General features: G+C 39.2%; 1 protein-coding gene across 1 annotated transcript in view; it reads right to left on the minus strand.

Moving 5' to 3' along the window:
* Nucleotides 1-1650: 1650 nt before the first annotated feature.
* The window catches only part of LOC148027285 (uncharacterized), a 54258-nt gene continuing 36441 nt past the window's right edge, over nt 1651-19467 (minus strand). Inside the window, exons 2-3 of the mRNA XM_087691863.1 lie at nt 2713-4561; nt 1651-2609 (exon numbers count right to left, since the gene is read on the minus strand). Of these exons, the coding sequence (XP_087547989.1) occupies nt 2486-2609; nt 2713-4502 (1914 nt within the window). The 5' untranslated portion in view covers nt 4503-4561 and the 3' untranslated portion in view covers nt 1651-2485. The remainder of the gene's footprint in view (nt 2610-2712; nt 4562-19467) is intronic.

A 19467-nucleotide genomic window follows, 5' to 3' on the forward strand; every position in this document is an offset into this window, starting at 1 on the left:
GCCATACTTGTAGTCAATATTCCATAAGGAACAATCAACACCACCTTAATGGGAACAACACCTTCTTCTCAATCCATTAAGGGCATCTAAATGTGTATGAAAACACCATCTCCAAACGATTATTATGTGTATCCCACCTTGTGTGCCATTTGGATAAGTTTGATGCAAATCCTATGGTCTTTCAATCTAGTATTTTACAAATCAATTAATGACTAGTGCAAAATATAAAAATCTTCAAAGGACATGCTTCAATGAATCAATCAATACAATCTTTGGACCTGGCATTTCAACGATCATCTATCACCAATAAACAATGCTAACAAACATGCTACTACGCCCAACCATCAAGTTTCTTTTCATTTGTTCTATATTCTCCAAGTTTTCATACTCAAGCTTCTTCTTTGAATTATTGAAGCTGCCTTCTACATGGATTGGTATCATTGTTGGCTTTATCCTTTAATTTTTAGGAACCCATAAAACAACCCTATGACCTTTCTATTCAGCGTATCAGTATTGAATATCTTGCGAGCTTCTGTTATGACCATTTATTTCCATCCATAAGGCCTTGAAGAACTTCCCATCTTATCATCTTGTCCTTCAACTCATTTACCAAAACTTTTGCAAAATGATTGTTGATGATACCTTCTTGTCACCACCAATAGCATAATACAATTAATGCTGAAAAATTCAAACTTCAATTGAGAAAGTAATACATTCATCATCAATGAACACAAATTCAAATTTCAATTGAGAAAATAATATATTTATCAACAATGACTGCTGAAGCTCAAACAAATATTTTGCTCTTTCTCAACGACATGCATTCACCTCTCCTAACCCAAAATTATTCCACCCTATAGAGTCCATAAATTTTGCACGTCTCAAAGTAGTTCTCTTTTGCCCAAGTACATCTTTCTTGTCGCCTTTACCTTTCCTTTGGTTTAGCTGAATATTCATATATATTCATTTACCTCCAAATGAGTTTCGACACATCTCCTTAATACAAAAACCATTGCAGTATCTTGGAAATAACTAATCCATACTCATTGAACTTTAGCACTCTTAAATAAGAGACCTACCAATTTTGTGATCACGGTCATGCATCTGGGTGTATACATGGATGCTGAGTATAAAACATTGGTTATACCCTTCAGTCATCTTTCGAAATTCAAATCTTCTCCAAAAACAAAACTATACATGAAAATTGTGGTCCACAATTCAAGCTTGGAGGGCAGCATCAAACCAGTCCAAAAGCATCATTATGGCTATCTTCCAATTGTGGAGACCATGTATACAAAAGGTAAGCCTTGACCTCCAAGCTGCGAACATCACAAAACAAAGCTTTGCACCTCTGGCTGCTCCCATGTGCATAAAATCTTGTACAAAGCATGAAAATATAGTTCTACTTCCTCTTGTGCGTTCTAGGGACACGTTATGTAAGTCATGGAAAAACTTCATTGTTACCGCTACAGCCTGCAGGACCAATATTTGATGGTTGCAGCACCCTTCAACTAAGATTTCATCTTGCATAACGAGGGTCAAACATGAGAAAAATATCGGTACACCCTTCCCAATTTCTTACAAAGACATTGATGTTGTATTTCAGCCCTTCAAATTAAAACGGGTTGCCTTGACATTCTACACCTGTCTAAATGTGGAGTTAATTTCCTCCCACGCCCCCAGCCTGAACTCTAAACAAGTGTACAATCAAAGTTTCATTAATCATTAAGCTAATCAATTATTATTGCCAATGTCTTGAACACTTCTTAAGTTTTCAAGATGTATGTATGCCTCATCTTCACCTTGTAGAAAATTTACTGACTGCAGCTCCTATAGTAGGTTGCAGTCATGAGCAATGATTGCATGTCGATGCCCATAAATTATCCTGCATAAAAAGGGACAAACTGGAAACCCAAACTAGCACAACCAAACATTGCATCATCATTGAATGTTAAAACTTAAGTGTACCAAAACCATGATCTCTTCCTTCTGTCAATACAAGAAAGAGCTAACAAGTGGAGAAGCAGTGATCATGCACTAGCTCAACCCAACTTTTGAAACTCCTTTTCATAGTTCGGCTCAACCCACTGTTGAAACTCCTTTTCAATACATGCAAACCATCATTCTCAACTTAACATCACTTCTGCAATGCTATGTCACATCGTCAGTACTTGCGCAAAACTCTACTTGATTCTGCAGTAAAACAAGACTCAAATTTGCATAATGAACATCAGGGTTAAGTATCAATTAAAAAATGAGTAGGTGCTGGGAATAACAGCTTCCTAAGGCCTTTATCTAGCTCAGCGGTGAAAAGAGAGAGAGATTGCAGCATACAAGAATCAAATACACCCACAACATGAAGCTGCTTCTATGCATAGGAGCAGCACTCATGTTAAAATATAGGTACAACATTTTAGATGGTTCATTCACATAAACTAGTACACACTGTTGCAGTCTACTGACTAGATACGTAATGCATATAGATTCAGTCAAACAATGTTGAAGGCCGCTTGCAGCAAAAACAGGAGTTCCATCGCCTTCTCCGTCGAAAATACCTGGAGTCAGGTTGTGCCATTTTGACTGGGCTACTATTCCAATCAGAAGCCAAACTGCAAGAGAGGGCAGCAGTTATGAATTGACATCAACTCTTTGTGATAAGCACACAACAAACATGAAAACAGATGTGGATTAAAGTTGATGTAGCTACTTTACATTGGAAATGCAAATGACCGTGTGCTGGTGCTGCTGTCTGAGCGGTGAGATATACTTCCAGAGTGAGGAATAGGTCCAGAATATGCTATAACTCCCGAATATGATATTGATCCAGAGAAGGCAATCGGACCAGAAAAGGTGGCTGATGTGAAGTCATCATGTTCTTCATGTTCATACCATTTCTCAGGAAAATTGTAAGAGTCCTGTTGGGCATTATTATCCCCATGAACAAGGCTTCCAACTGATGGCACAAGCTCTGAGTATGTAGAATTGACCTCAGTATCCTTTGTCTGAACTTGTGCAGCACACTGGGTTTGACCTTCATTTGATGGTTGTGCATTTCCTGATGATAGCAAGGCACCTAAACTTCGAGGGGATGCATGCAAATGTTTACTTTTTGGAGGAAGACCTAATTCTTTGCTTGAACCTGAGAAATCCTGCTCTTCATTTTTCACCTTGCTGTTAACTTCCTTGGAATCAGTGAATAACTTTGAAAGCTTGAATGAGGGATCTCCCTTTAAACCAGACCCTATTGAAAAATCACTAACAGCAAGAGTTGTTTCCGCACTCGCTTGCTCGGACTCGCTACATAAGTCCTCTAATGGGGCCTGTTGGTCCACTTTATTGAAAGACTTCCTTCCAGCTGGAATCTCTCCTTCGGATACATGAATGATTGTTTTTGCTTCAGTGACACCCTTTTCCTGCTGTATCAATAAGCACTCCCTCTCCTCTTCCATGCTATACAAGATGTTTTCTTGAGGGTGAGCTGCCGGATCACACTGAATAGCACTTGGAACAGACAACTGTGCAGAAGATTGATTAGAATCAGGCCTTTCACTACTAGAAATTCCTTGATCTTGTGAATAGCCTGTGTCCACTTTGGACGTATTTGCATGAAGGTAAGAGTATGAGCATCTACAATCACTACAACCATCCTCAAGTTTGCTCATATGTAGCTCAGTTGCAGAAACATCTTCTCTGTCTTCAACCAGCCTACCATTGTTTGTATTGATGAGACATCTGTCATCACATGCCTCTATAAAGGCTGTGTTTAATAAGTCATATTGCATTCCATCTGTCACCCTAGATACTGGCACTTGTATGTTTGAGCTTTCTGAAAGCACAGCATCATTATCGGTTTCTTTCCTGCCTTCAACAGAGTCATCAATTTGCACAACTACATTATTATTCTCAGTTATCTTACTTCTAGTTTCAGTACTTAATAAACTCCGAGCATCTACATCATCATACTGATGGATCTCATTAGCTGATGTTGTTCCCTGTAAATGATGAATAAGCTTATGTTGTTCTGTTTCTGAGTTATTTAGATTCCCAGCCAACTTACAACCATCATATGCTTGAGAGTGAACTAATCGGACCCCTGCATTATTTCTACCAAGTAACGAGGAGCCTTTATCCAGACCATAATGAGTTTCTTGACTTGAACTTGATAAGCATTCTTTACTTATGCTCTCTGCACACACTGAACCAAGCGGTTCAATGGAACTTGCACCCTGCCTGAAAGTATCACTCACGGCATTCATACCTGTCGATGAATAATCTGAAGTCGAATCTTCTATCTTCGTAAGCTTCACCTTGTGTGTTGCCTGACCAGATCCATCTGGAACAGTGTTATCAGAATAATCTGTGGTATTGCACATATTTGATGCATAAACTGGTTTGCCTTCTTCAATAAAAAACAGGCTTTCTGCATCCACTGATCCACTATAGACAGCTTGCATTGGTGTGTAGAAGAATTCTTGTACTGATCTTATCGTTGCAACTGTCATGCTTTTAGACAGAAATCATCTGAAAACCACTGAAGCTTAACCATTCTCCTTGATCATGCCTGCAGAAAATTAAAAAGAATGTGCATTCAATTGGAAAAGGAACATCAGCAACCAACCCCTGAAAATTAAAGCAAAGACAGCCTTCGTATAGAGACAGAATACAGTTCTTCTAGATGCAGCAAGCAATGCCTTAAAACAGAGAGTTGAATGCACAATCCTAGCTCAAGGAATAAACCAGCCACAAAGTTGGTTATTTCTTGTTAATCTGACATTACTCAATTAACTAGCCTAAACAATGTAAATGCATCAAACTTAGACCTATGTTGGCATGGTTTTGGACAATGACTAGTGAAAGACATCAGGAATATTGCCACTAGTTCTCAAAGGGTTTTTTTGGCCATGATAGAGCACCACAGAGTAGCAGAATGAAAGCTATGCCTAAGTAACTAGCTCCAATTACCATGTTCGCACCGGCACATAAACCTCAAACTGAGAATCAATATTTGTAGATGTTAAGGGCCTATGAGAATTGAAAATAAAAGCAGATTTCTGTAGACAAATATGTACCGGTTGTATAGAAGAACTCCTCATAAGCTAGAGTCCTGCTGATCACACATGCATATTGAAACCAGCCTTCCTTCCATGGAGGGGTGGTAATAACCCGATTACAACTTAATTACAGCAAGCAATAAATAATGAAATGCTGAAACCAGGGTTGTCAAGTACAAAAGGTACAGTATAGTATGGTACAATAAAATACAATACTAATTGGTACCTTATGATTTTATAACGTACAGTATGATATTAGTACCGAAAAAAAAAAAAACTTGGTTATTCTAGATTATAGATAATAGAACACATGTTTAGAGCTAAAATAGCAATGTCACTTGAGTTAATAGGATGAATACATGAGGGTAACAAGGTAAAACCTCATGCACAACATGCGCAATGTGCTATTAGAAGACAAATGGGAGTGTATATGTAATACATTAGAGAACAAAGCAAAGTTTAGAGTGGATGGACAAACAAGTTCTTCATTCTTTTGTGTGTGTGTGTGTGTGAAAGAGAGAGAGAGAGAGAGAGGCTTGGCAGTTGGGTTTTTTTTTTTTTGGGCAAGAAAGGGGGCGGGAGAGATGGATGCTCTTGGAACTGCATACTCATCTTGAAAGTTGAGAGAGAGAGAGAGAGAGAGAGAGAGAGAGAGAGAGAGTTGAAATTATAATAATAAACATAAGGCTTAGGAGTCAGAAGATATTCTGTGGTCTCGTCTTCATAGGCCAAAAATAGCCTGTTTTTTGGTACGAAATTTTACAGACATGTACTGTACCGTACTAGCCTGTTTTTTGGTACGAAATTTTACGGACATATACTGTACCGTACGGTACAAACCGTATGGAACGATCTAGTCCGTACGTAGTACGAATGCAACTATGGCTGAAACACAAACATTTACCAACCAATCCTAGACAGTGGATGCCTTGTTGGTCCAAACACTAGCGCCCCTTTTGATATTACTTTATCTTTAATTGCCATTGAATTCGAATACAATGGGATACAATGGGATTCCTTCAATCCGCTTCACAATCCAAAAGCTCCTTGCTGTCAACAATGACTGGCAAGTCTTCAAATTGATTTGCCCCTTGATTTGCTCAAGCAATTGGCCCTCCCTTACTCATTGGGAAATGAAATTTGCCCCAAATTTGAATGTTGGTTGGTCCCTCACTTGAATCTTTGTGAGAAAAATGAAGCAGCTATGGAGCTAAGAGAACTGAGACAATGATAGGAGCAAGAGAGTAGAGTCTACTTGCTGAACTGAAAGAGGAGTGAAGGTACAACCTAAGTTAGGTCAAGGGTTTGACCTAACCAGCCCTCCGCCAAATGACTAGAGTTGAGCTAACTAACTCTAGTCCTAGTCCCTAGTGTCACTACTTGTAATGTCAAGGCATTAGGTGTACACACACTAAAGTGGCACTTATTAAAGTGTCCACACTACACCAATTACATGGACACTCCCCAAAATTTTCAAATCCCAACAGCCCCCTATAGTGTCAATGTGATGAAGTACAAGAATGATCATCACCAAAGGGTAATAAGTTTAAGGACTTTCAAAAAGCCTCAAACTTCTCACATGATCGTGCCTTGGTAAAAATGTCTACAACATTTTCTTGGGTGGATACATACATCAAGTTGATCTCTCCTGCATACCACCTCTCTTTGACATAATGACAACACACCTCAATGTGTTTCATGTGAGCATGAAACATAAGACTTCATGCTACTACAATAGCACTTTTAACCATCAAAAAGAATGGGTGTAGGACCCTCCAATGGTAAATGTAGATCAGCCAACAATCTGCACAGCCATACACATTCCACTATTGCCTTGAAGACTGCTCTACACTCAACCTCACAAGATGAGGTAGCCATTGTAGACTGTCTCTTACTTAGCCAAGAAATACATGCGTGGCTCCAAAATTTAAAAAAAATCTCCACTAGTAGACTGCCTAGTGTCTACATCACCAGCCCAATCTGAATCATTGTAATCCTATAACTGCAAGTCTGCCCCCAAGGAAATAATAATGCATATGCCTCAGTACCTTGCAAATATCTGAAGATCTACTTAACAACTTGCCAATATATGGTCCATGGGCTATGCATATAACTACTCACTTGAGATACTGCACACTGAATATCAAGGTATGTGTTGCAAAGATAAATGAGACAACCAACAGCTTGGTTGTAAATTGGAATATCAAACATCTCCTCACTATCATGCATAGATAACTTTAAGATTCGCTCCATAGGAGTGTACATAGATTTGCTATCTTACATGTTTGTTAGAGAGTGGACTAGAGAGAGAGAAAGAGGAGAGAGAAGACTCTAGAAGAGAAAGAAAGACTACAAGAAGAGAGAGAAGGAGAGTGACGAGGAGAGAGAAAGGCAAGAAAGAGATAGAAGCCATAAAAGCTATGAGGGAGACAATAACGGTAATTGTATTAATGTGTCAAAAGATGTGAAAAAATTACGTGTCCTCTCCTTTTATACCAATGTCAGTGTGACATGGCATAACATCAATATTATTTGTACATTAAATCCTTATTCTTCCCAGCTTCTTACAATCCATCCCTTCCCAAAGGTTTCTGTCCTCAAAAACAAACTTAAAAGACTAGAAAAGGATGGATAGAACAGAGTACTACTCTGTTTTTACAGCTTTACAAATGAAAAAATGAATGAAAAATGATCGACATATGGACTAAAATGGAAGAGCAAGAGTACGCCTCTGTTATATACATGATCTGGAATACTTCAAAAGTATATAGAGCCATAAAATCTTCAACAGATAATCTCAAAATAAAGTAAACAGCTTGCTGTGTAAACAGACCCTGCTAGACCAAATCTGCCATAACTTCTAGTAGAAGTGTCCAAATGAGGCGTGCCATATATCAAAACGTAGCTATTGAAGAGTACTTTGACGCCATGTAGATAGCTTAATTCTGAAAATTAGGCACAATAAAAACTGTTCTAAAACAGCGTGCTATACTGACCCTGTCCGCACCAAAACTAGCTCCATAATTAGTAGGCTTCAACCACTAATATATCCCTTAAGAAACGAAACTCATCCAATATAGAATCAAGCCTCCAAGACGCTTCCTCAAGTGGTAAACCTCTCCATTTGATTAAATATTCCATGATAGAACAAGATTGAAGCTTCTTCTCACGCTGACCTATAACAGCCTTTGGAATGTACTGAATAAGACCTTCTTCATCAATAGGTGGCAACTCATCAATTATATCAACTGGATCACCACAGAAAGGCTTAAGCTGACTAACATGAAAAACATTGTGAATCTTTGTGGAAGAAGAAATCTCTAATCTATATGTCAAGTCTCCAATGCACTTTAGGATCCGGTAGGGGCCATAAAACTTGTGAGCAAGCTTATTACTAGATCCATCTTTTAATGTAGAGTATTTAGACTTGGGCACCTTCAGTAAGACCAACTCTCCTTCTTGGAACTCTAAAGACCACTTCTTCTCATCAGCATACATCTTCATTTGGTCTTGAACTTTCCTAAGATTCATCTTACATTGCTGAAGAAGGGTTGGCATTCTTTCCAACACTTCCTTTCCATGAGAGTTAATCCTTTCATTAAAAATGATTGTGGGTAAGGGCACCTTGTAGCCATACATAGCCTCAAAGGGCGAAACTCCAATGCTAGCATGAGTAGAGTTGTTGTAGGCAAACTCAGCCAAGTGTAACCAAGAATCCCACGAATTTTGGACATCATAGCAGAAATGGCGAAGATAAGTCTCTAGCCATTTATTTACTCTTTCTGTCTATCCATCAGTTTGTGGATGATAGGCCGTAGATGGAGCCAATTTAGTGCCCATAGATGTGAATACCGCCTACCAAAAGTTACTCATAAACTTTGAGTCTCTATCATGAACAATCACCTGCGGTAATCCATGTAGTCTAAAAATCTGCTCCATAAACTGATTGGCCACTTAAGAGGTAGTAAATTGGGTCTTAGTTGGAATGAAATGGGCTGCCTTGGTGAGTCTATCTACTACCACATATATACTATTCTATCCGTTCTTGGTAGTAGGCAAGCCAGTAATAAAGTCCATGGTAATGTGCGTCCATTTACCTGTAGGAATGGGTAATGGCTACAAGAAACTACCTGGCTTATGGATGATATCCTTATTCTATTGACAAGGCATACACCCTTTCCAATAAAAACTTTTGTTGATCCTTTCATAGATCTTGAAAAATCCAAGATATCCAACTAAAGGTGAAGAATGTAGTTCCTCCATAATTTTCCATGTAAAAGAAGAGGTAGAAGGAATTACAATCTTACCTTTCAACCAAATAAGGCCATTTTTAAACTGATAATGTGAGTTTTCTTCCATAAGACCTTACTATAATTTCTGAAAAATATGGCTGAATACCTCATCCAAAAGATAAGCCTCTTGTAGTTCTTCAATCCAATCACTATGTAATTCAGTCATTGCTGAAACTTTGCAAGCCCATATACGAGAAAGAGAATCAGCCACTATATTGCCTTTGCTCCTCGTACGAGTGATATCAAAATCATAATTATGTAGTGTAGCTACCCACCTATGCTGCTTAGGAGTAAGACTGGAGTGAGTGAGGAAATACTTAAGAACCCTGTGATCACTCTGGACTCTGAATCGGCTGCCATACAAGTAATGGTGCCATTTCTTTATTGCATGCAAGATAGCCAACATCTCCTGGTCATAAACATTCATGGTCATTTTTTTATCTGTAAGCTTACGGCTCTCAAAGGCAATCACTCCATGCTCCTGTAACAAAACAACCCCAATGCCACGGCCACTGGCATCACACTATATAGTAAATTCTTTGGAGAAGTCCGGGCATACTAAGATAGGAGCAAAAGTAAGGAGTCCCTTTAACTGGTTGAAGCTACTATCTGCAAGAGCATCCCAAAAGAAAGCCTCTTTCTTCAACCTGTCACTCAAAGGAGCTGCAATAGCCGCACAATGCTTGATAAATTGACGATAGAATGAAGATAGACCAAGGAATCCTCGAAGAGAAGTAGTAGTGGTGGGTGTTGGCCAATCTTTTATACATTGCACCTTCTTGGGATCAGTCTGTATCCCTTTTTCACTGACAATATGTCCCAGGTATTCCACTTCAGTCTGCATGAAAAAACATTTCTTCTCCTAGCAAAAAGCCTGTGATGTCTCAATACATCAAAAACCCTCCTCATATGTACTAAGTGATCCTGTAAAGTCTTACTGTAAATCAGAATGTCATCAAAGAACACCAAGACAAACTAAAAGAGGAAGGGCTACAAAATCTTATTCATCAGGCTCTGGAAGACAGCTGGAGTATTTGTAAGCCCAAATGGCATCACTAAGAAATGATAGAGCCCTCGATCAGTCCTAAAAGCAGTCTTGACTTCATCACCCTCTCGCATGCGAATCTGATGATAACGTGACCTCAAATCAATCTTTGTAAAAAATCGAGCCCCCTTAAGCTCATCAAGCAAATCATCAATCTTGGGTATTGAATACATGTTCTTCACTATAATCTTATTAAGATCCCTATAGTCAATGCATATTCTGAAAGATCCATCTTTCTTTTTTACTAATAAAACTGGAGATGCATACGGTGAAAAACTTGGTTCAATGAATCCCATCTCAAGAAGTTCCTTGATTTGCTTGGCTACTTCCTCTCGCTCACACTTGGACAATCCGTAAGGTGGCTTATTGATTGTCTTTGAGTTGGGCTCCAAATCAATAGGGTGATCTACTGCTCTCTTGGGAGGCAATGAAGTAGGCACCCCAAACAAATCCGTATACTCCTCAAGAAAAGCTGTCAAGGCTGGATGGCTTGCTGAATTATTGAGTTGATCTTGCATCTCTTTATTCAAATGCAAAACAAATATTTATGAACGCCTCTTGTACTCTCTTTTGAGTTGTTGAATGGTGATAAGCTGAAAATCTGATCTACTAGGAATTCCCTGTAAATGGATGAGCTATCCATTGAAAATAAACTCTATATACAACTGTGAGAAATCCATAGTGATCTTACCTAATGTCATCAACCAATCACAACCGAGTACAATGTCTATACGTCCCATTTCCAATAAAGAAACCTGTGGGCATATCTGTGTGCTGATTTCTTCTTCACCATTGGTCACTTGAACTCTAATGGATTGCTGTAAATCTGTGGGAATACAATTCAACTTGTCCATAATGGACTTATTCACAAAACTATGGATACTGCCACTATCTATCAGAATGAACACAACCTTTCCATGAATATTACCCTTCATACGGATGTATATTAGGACTCTTAGAATCTATCCAAGCATCCATAGAGATAGAACAACTGGTGGTAGCAAGTGGCTCATGACAAGTCCCACCTAGATCAAAAGGATCACTTCCACCTGGATCAAAAGGAAAAGAGTCAGCTAGATCATAGAAATACTCTTGCCCAACTTCCTCCTCAAGATCTTCATTTTCGACATTAAGTGCAATTGCATTTGCTTCATCAATATCATCTTCAAGATCCTCAAAGACTAGCATATTCTGAAGCTTGGGTTTGACATTTTTGTATACACACTTTGTGGCATGATCAGGTGTATACTTTTTCCCACACTTGAAACATAAGCCTTTCTCCTTTCTTTCTTTGTAGAGATCCATAGAAATAGACTTAAGATTCATGTTGGCTGAAATGGACTTAGGCTTGCTGTCCCCTTGTTTAAAGTCAACTCTAGGACTGTTTGCTGTCTTGAAATTACTTTGAGGTCTAGAGGCATTGAACGGTGGATAAGTTGACACCCTTAAGCTCCCATTTGGCACATAATTGCTGCCATAAATGTTACCAACTTGTCCATGTTTAAAAACTGTCCTTGGCTATCTAAAACCAGGCTGAAATAAAAATTATCTTTTATATTTCCTTCCATAGCGCTCTGCAAGCTCAATAGCCTTAAAGAGAGAAGCAGGGTTTTGTGCCATAACATCAGCTGACAAGATGGCTCTAAACTATACATGTACTTGTGGAGCTTAGCCTTGTCACTGATGCTTTCTACATATATGGTTAGACTAAGAAACTGGTTAGTGCACTCTCTTACACTTAGGCCTCTTTGTTCCAAACCATACCATCTCCGTGCCAATTTCTCTTTTTCAAGAGGAAAGACAAATACTTCAGCCATAACTGCCTTGAAAGCTTTCCAATTCTCTATAAGTATGTTTTTCATTTTTATATACCTCCACCAAGTATGGGTAAATCCCTCCAAATGCAAAGAAAAAAAATGAATCTTCATGTCATCAGTTTTGAAAAATATGTCAAAGTAAGATTCCATCTTAGAGGTCCACTCCTCTAAATCAGATGGTGAAGATGACTGACCATTAAACTTGGCTAAAATGATCTTGTCCTTCAGCTCTCTTTCATGGAATCGTTGCTATCCCAAAATAGACTGATCATGAGTGCCATGCATTGAACCCCCAAATTGAGATGGAAATCTCCCAATAGGTGGCTAAGAACCACTATGCAATCTTCCCGTTGGTAGAGGGCCCCTAGAAAGTTGAGTATTCAGCCTAAAAGCTTGAGAGTTGGCTCCATTCAAACTGCCCAAATAGTCATCATGTCTTTATAAAATCTCACCTACTTCATATTGGCTATTTGGGATGCCTCTTCGTCCAATAATTCCATGACCATGTCCATTTCGATTAGATGGCTGAAGTGGGACTGAAGGTTCATTGTTTGAATAAGCTTTCTCCTTGGCTTCTTTAGATCCCATTTGCATTTGCATCCATTGGGAGAATTGAGCCATAATTTGAGCATTAGATTCCACCAACTCGTCAATAGAAGCCTTTGTTTGAGCTGTTGAATCCACTAACTTCTCAATGGAAGACTTCGTTTAATCAGTAGACAAAACCATTTGCTCCATTCTTGATAATAGGGCCTCATGACGTTCTCTATGCCTTTGTTCATATACACACAAGGTATCATTGAGTACACTAATTTTCCCTTGTTGTTGAGGCTCTTCAGGGATCTCTTGAGGTACATTCTCCAACATGGAATCTCTGATTTGCTGAGCATAATCATCCTGGACCTTATTTTTACCCTTAAGCCCTGCTATAATAGTAGTTCTGCAGTATCCCCTGTCAGAAAAACGGCTATAACTTTAGCTAGGAAACTCCAATTCCAAAACTTTTTAGTTCAAATTGAAGCCAAGAATGGCCTCTTCGAGATGAGCTATAGCATGCTATAACAGATTTAGGACAGAAATTTCTGCAACTCAATCTTTGAGTCTGAACTGTCCAGACCTGCACCCTGTTTTGACCTGTGAATGTCATGTTTTGATCCTATAAGGTAAAATAATAATCCCAAATGGTTATCAAACCCTGTAGAAGGCTGAGTAGGACCTGTGGGTACCCTGTAGTACCTGCACCTGTACTTCAGTAATGAAAGGTGTACTTGTAATAACCTGTAAATACCCTGCGGTGTCCTGTAAAATCTCTATTTTACCCTGTTTAGATCCTGAAGATACTTGAGTCTTTGGAAACTCTTCAATCTTCAATTCTCCACTCGTTGTACCTGTGTGAGGGATAAAACAGCATGACAAGCTCCCTACACGAGCTCCAAATCACCGGGAGATGGGCACAGTTCCCCTCGGGTCGGTTGGTTGCACCTCTTCGGGATCTTTGATAGTGAGGGAGGGTCACTTTCCTTTTGTCCCACTATCTCCCCTGGCATCCACCTTTTTCCTGTTAAGAATCTACCAATCACACCCTATGTATGCCCCTTTGTATAATGATGTACTTGGCTATCACTTTCATATGATGATAATGCAATAGTACTTGTCTCTTTCTGTCAAGTGTCATTTTTCCTGTTGAGAATCTACCAATCACACCCTATGTATGTCCCTTTGTATGGAACAACTAGGCTAGGAAGATGCAGTTCATTCTAGGAAGAGAGATAGATCCGATAGGCACAGTGATGTAGTGTGCTACCAAGAAATCCTATATAATGATGTACTTGGCTATCACTTTCATATGATGATAATGCAATAGTACTTGTCTCTTTCTGTCAAGTGTCTGTGTCATTGTCAGTCCTACACAAGATTGTGTTTATGAGTTCAAGTCTCAATCTTGAAACCTAATTCACTTGTGTAACAGTTGTCTTCTTTGTCAATGTCAACATGAGTAGTATCTTCATCTTCCATCCTCCATAGCTTCCGCCTCTACCATGCTCTAGATCCCGCATCTTTCACATGGTATCAGAGCTCAACTGAGCATGGCTTAGCTCTTCTCTACTCTCTCTCAGTTTCTCTTCAACTCTGGTCACCACAGTTCTAGCCTATGACTTCATCTCTTTCACTTGAGCTTCCATGGCAGCCATAGCCAGCATCACCCTGTCAGCTTGAAGCTCTTATATCTCACTCCACAGGTCAAACCTCCTGGAGCTTCCTTCTGGAAAAGTGTTCCCCTGCTTCCAGAGCTTCTTCTTGACACATCAAACACTGACTTTGGGCAAGCATAGCTTCAGCATTGTGAAAATTCTCAATCTCTGCCCTGTGTCTGCCATAGCCAGACAGGACCTACCTCACTTGGAGCTTCCATAACTCCTCAACCAGGCCACTTCAGCTCCTGATTCCTTCTAGGGGATTGTTCTCCTACTCCGTGCGCTTCTCCCTGGCACATCACAGAGGCACATTGGCAACCGACAGCCCTGGCATTGCGAAAATTCGTCGTCGCTGTCCTGATCTATGCTGTCTCTGATCGAGCTCTCTGCACGCGCCGTACTGCCTGCGATCTGATCGATTGTTATGGGGCTTTGATAGCCCATGAAGTAAGCTATCTTTCCATAAAAAAAGTTTTGAAAATCATCAAGTATAGCTCCTGCAATTTGAGAAAAACCAGGCCCCTGTCTCAGAAACCCTAATTCTACCATAGCCAAAATCTCTCAAACTCATTTTTCTTCATTTTTCTTTCTCTTGACACTCAACCCAAGCCTCTACCACTTTGATCCACTATGTTACTGAAGTTCCCAGCAAGAAAATAAGCATCAACAAAATCAAAGCATCAAGAATCATCATCAAGTTCAACCATAGTATCTTTTGATACTACATAGTGTGTTTTCACACTGCCAATGGTTGTGTCTTTTAACACATTAGATTTCAACTCTGTGCTGGAAAGTTTCAGAAATTTTAAAGTTGATTCCATCATGGAAATGCCAAGCATGAAGTCTCTTGGGTGGTTACCTATCATAAAGAGTAACATTACTATTGTTGCCCATTTACATTGCATGCAAGACTTGGCTATCTTACTTGTAGAAAGACATGGAGTTGTCTACATCAAAGTTCAATCAATGAATCCATCAGAAGATTTTGAAGACATTTCCACCGCCTCAAAGATGATATCTTTGCTTGAGGGGGACATGGACATAAAGACTAAAGCTGCAAGCAAAGTCAAAGAAGAAGTAGACCAAAAAGACCATGAAGAAGAGAAGAAGGACAAGAAGAAGATCTGCCATGAAGACCAAAAGACCACATCATTCAAAGCTGAAGAACCAAAGATTAAAGACAAGAAGATTTTCCATGCTGACAAAGAGAAAGCATATGCTGAAAAAAACCACAAGGGCCTATCGGTCCTTGTCTCTCATTTTCTGTTTTAAAAGCATTGTACCTGCCTTAATGTTCCTTTCATAAGCTTGTAAAAACTTCTCATGTAGCCTTGTACTACAGCCTCTATACACTTTGTGAGGCCCTTGTTACAGCCTCTGGATGTCCACCATGTTTATGGTACCCACACTTAGCCTTTTCTGCGACAGCCTCTAGTGTTTTGCCATATTTGTGGTATGCCCACACTTTGCAGGTGCTGCTCTCACTAAAGCCTCTACACACTTTGTACTTTCACGTTGTGATTGAGAAGGGGTGTTGAGAATCTGCCAATCACACCCTATGTATGCCCCTTTGTATGGAACAACTAGGCTAGGAAGATGCAGTTCATTCTAGGAAGAGAGACAGATCCCATAGGCACAGTGATGTAGTGTGCTACCAAGAAATCCTATATAATGATGTACTTGACTATCACTTTCATATGATGATAATGCAATAGTACTTGTTTCTTTCTGTCAAGTGTCTGTGTCATTGTCAGTCCTACACAAGATTGTGTTTATGAGTTCAAGTCTCAATCTTGAAACCTAATTCACTTGTGTAATAGTTGTCTTCTTTGTCAATGTCAACATGAGTAGTATCTTCATCTTCCATCCTCTATAGCTTCCGCCTCTGCCATGCTCTAGATCTCGCATCTTTCACATTCCTCGATGGGTATATCAACATGGCAATGGCATTCTATTCTAATCAACCAACATGTAATGCATTGCTGAAATATTCATTCAGCCCCTTTCATGAGATGCAATTGAATGAAATCTGGAAAATTTGGATAAGGAAATGGTCTTACCAATGCAATTCAGTGACTCACTGATTACTTTAGTACTTACCCTTTTTACAATATTTCAGCTTGCGCAAAAGAATTCAACCAAACAAGCCAAGGTTATACATCAAACTTGGTAAATGATACCTATGATAAGATTATGATTGAATCAATACTGAAATTCAATGGAATAGGATAAGATTAATGGAAATAATACTAATCTCTGGTCTATTGATTAATTCAAAGAATTAATTGATCAATAATCTCTCATCAACAAGTAAAAAAGCATTAGCAAGTGGATTATTGAGAGATTTTAGGGATTAAGCAAGAGAAATACCTTGATTAAGCTTGAAGAGGATAATAGATGTCAGCTCCAATCCCATTGATGGAAGAATTCTTCAAAATCCACCATGAAGCTTGAAATATCCATTAAATCAGTCCATATGAGCTCCAATATGATCAAATCCGTAAATAATCAATGCCCTGAGCTTGCTTGAACACTTGAATACCAAAGATGCAAGCTTCTTGAAGGAAAGCCCCAAAATAAACCTTCAATATGAGCTCCAAAATCTTTGCAATTTGTTGAAGAATCCTTACTGCCTTGATCCCACGACTGGATTGATGAAGAATCTTCAAGAAATTCTTGAGAAATGGAAGCTTGGACTGTTCATCTAGGGTTTACAAGAAGGCTGAAAGTTCATGAGTAGAGTTCAATCTTCAAGGATCACTGATGATTTACACTTGCCAATGATCAGAGAGAGTGCCAGAGGTTGGGGCTGAAGCATTTGATGCAGGAAACAGGCTAGAATCAGCCCGAAAATTGCGCCTAATTTTTGGAGCTGTTCCTGGCTCCATTGCTGAGTCAATCTTGGTCAAATAGGTAGTCAACTTGTAGATTTTGAAGCACGGAAACTATTCCAAATGGTGCTTGGCCAAGAAGATCAGGGATTTGAGAGAGATGAACACATCTTGATAGTAGACTTCTATTATATCTACAGGAAACTCCAAGAAAGGGAAAAGAGAACTCCTTTTCAAAGTAACCACAGTTTGTTCCCAAACTAAGCCCGGTTAACCCTCCTTTACCCTAGTTACCTCCAAATTGCATAAAATTTTAATGACAACCTCCTACTTTAGCATCCTGCCGCATATCTAACCTTGGAGATCTCCAAATGTAGTCTCTTACTAACTGTAGATAGTCTGCAACCCTCCACTAGTCATTGTCTTGTCAAGTAATTGTCTGAAATTGATTTTTTATGGAGAAAATACAACTGAAAATAGAAGGAAAAATAGATCAAAGACCAATGCTCTAATACCATTTGTCAGAGAGTGAACTAGAGAGAGAGAAAGAGGAGAGAGAAGACTGCAGAAGAGAGAGAAAGATTGCAGGAAGAGAGAGGAGAGTGACGAGGAGAGAGAAAGACTAGAATTGGAGAGGGAAAGACATGAAAGAGATAGAAGCCTTAAAAAGTTGTGAGCAAGATGGGAGAGAAGGACAGTAATTGTATTAATGTGTCAAAAGATGTAAAAATATTACATGTCCTCTCCTTTTATACCAATGTCAGTGTAACATGCCATAACATCAATATTATTTATACACTAAATCCTTATTCTTCCCAACTTCTTACAATGTTAAATCTATGTGACAACTTGCTTACATACTATGGCTATAATATGATGATACCATGCTGATTTTGAAAACTGAATCTCCAAATAGTAATATAGGCAGCCCATATCTGACATAGCAAATACATACTTCAATTCAACTTTAAAATCTGCAATTTTTCCTCTGTAGATCTAGGGAGCAAACATGTCATCCACATAAAGAATAATAATCAACAAATCCCTTCCTTCATTCTTAATGTATAGAGTGAGAGCAATTGGACTATTTTTGAAACCTTTGCTAGCCAATAAGCATCAATTTTAGAGTACCATGCACAAGGAGTCTATTTGAGACCATAAAGAGCCTTATGTAACTTGCATACCATGTGCTCTTTCCTCTTAACCAAGAAACCCTAGAGGTTGTGACACAAACATCCTCATGCAAATCCCCACTCAAAAATGTTGTCTTAATGTCCAACTGATGTACTTTCCATCCATAATTTGCAGCCATAGCAATCACACATCTCACCGTACTCATATAGAATATAGAAGCAAAAGTTTCCTCATTGTCTATGCCCTTATTCTACACATAGCCCTTTGCTACTAACCGTGCTTTGTATTTGTCAATTGTCCCATCAACTTTGCGTTTGAGCTTAAAAACCCATTGTGTGCCAATGGCTCTTACCAAGTGGTAAATCCATAAGATCCCATGTAGAGTTAGTGGCAATAGAGTCTAACTCATCTTGCATGGCCTGCATCCAATGTACATCTTATTGAGCTTTGTCCAAGGAAGTAGGCTCATCATCATCCTATAGTGAGCTCATAAACACATGCTCATCACAACCATCTACTTCCGTAAATTCAGTCAAATGCAACCCCCCCCTCCCGACGCGTCATGTGTTGCATGTCTAGCCGCCCTTCGAGTACGTTAAGGCAAGAGAGCATCCATTCTACTCTCCTCGAGAGTACATAACAACCATCTCGAGACTGTTTTGGCTGCATTTGCAGCACCCCTTTCATGTTGTACTGCATCTTCCATTACATGTGGCAAACCATCATTAAAACCCTATTGTTCGGGAGCATGTGGTGCACCAACACCTTGCCGTATTATGTCTGTCCTACCATATACAACAAGCATGGACTCCAAAGAAAGTGGCAAAAGATCCTCAAAGGCATCACCAATGACATGGGTGGCTAGCATCTAAAACTAATCATGTGAAAATACAACATTTTCAGTAAATATGATATCCATACTGACAAAAACTTTCTTCACGTGTGGGTCATACAAGCAATAGCCCTCACTCTCCAAATTGTAGCCAATAAATATGCATTTTACAACCTTGTCATCAAGGTTCCCACAAAGCTCTTTTGGAACTTGTGCATAGGCTATGCATCCAACCACTTGAAGGTAGTCAACTATACATTTCTTGCCATG

Source organism: Lygodium microphyllum, chromosome 13 (assembly GCF_053477565.2).
Source record: "Lygodium microphyllum isolate KBCC chromosome 13, Lygodium_microphyllum_v1.1.10, whole genome shotgun sequence".
Classification (NCBI taxonomy): domain Eukaryota; kingdom Viridiplantae; phylum Streptophyta; class Polypodiopsida; order Schizaeales; family Lygodiaceae; genus Lygodium; species Lygodium microphyllum.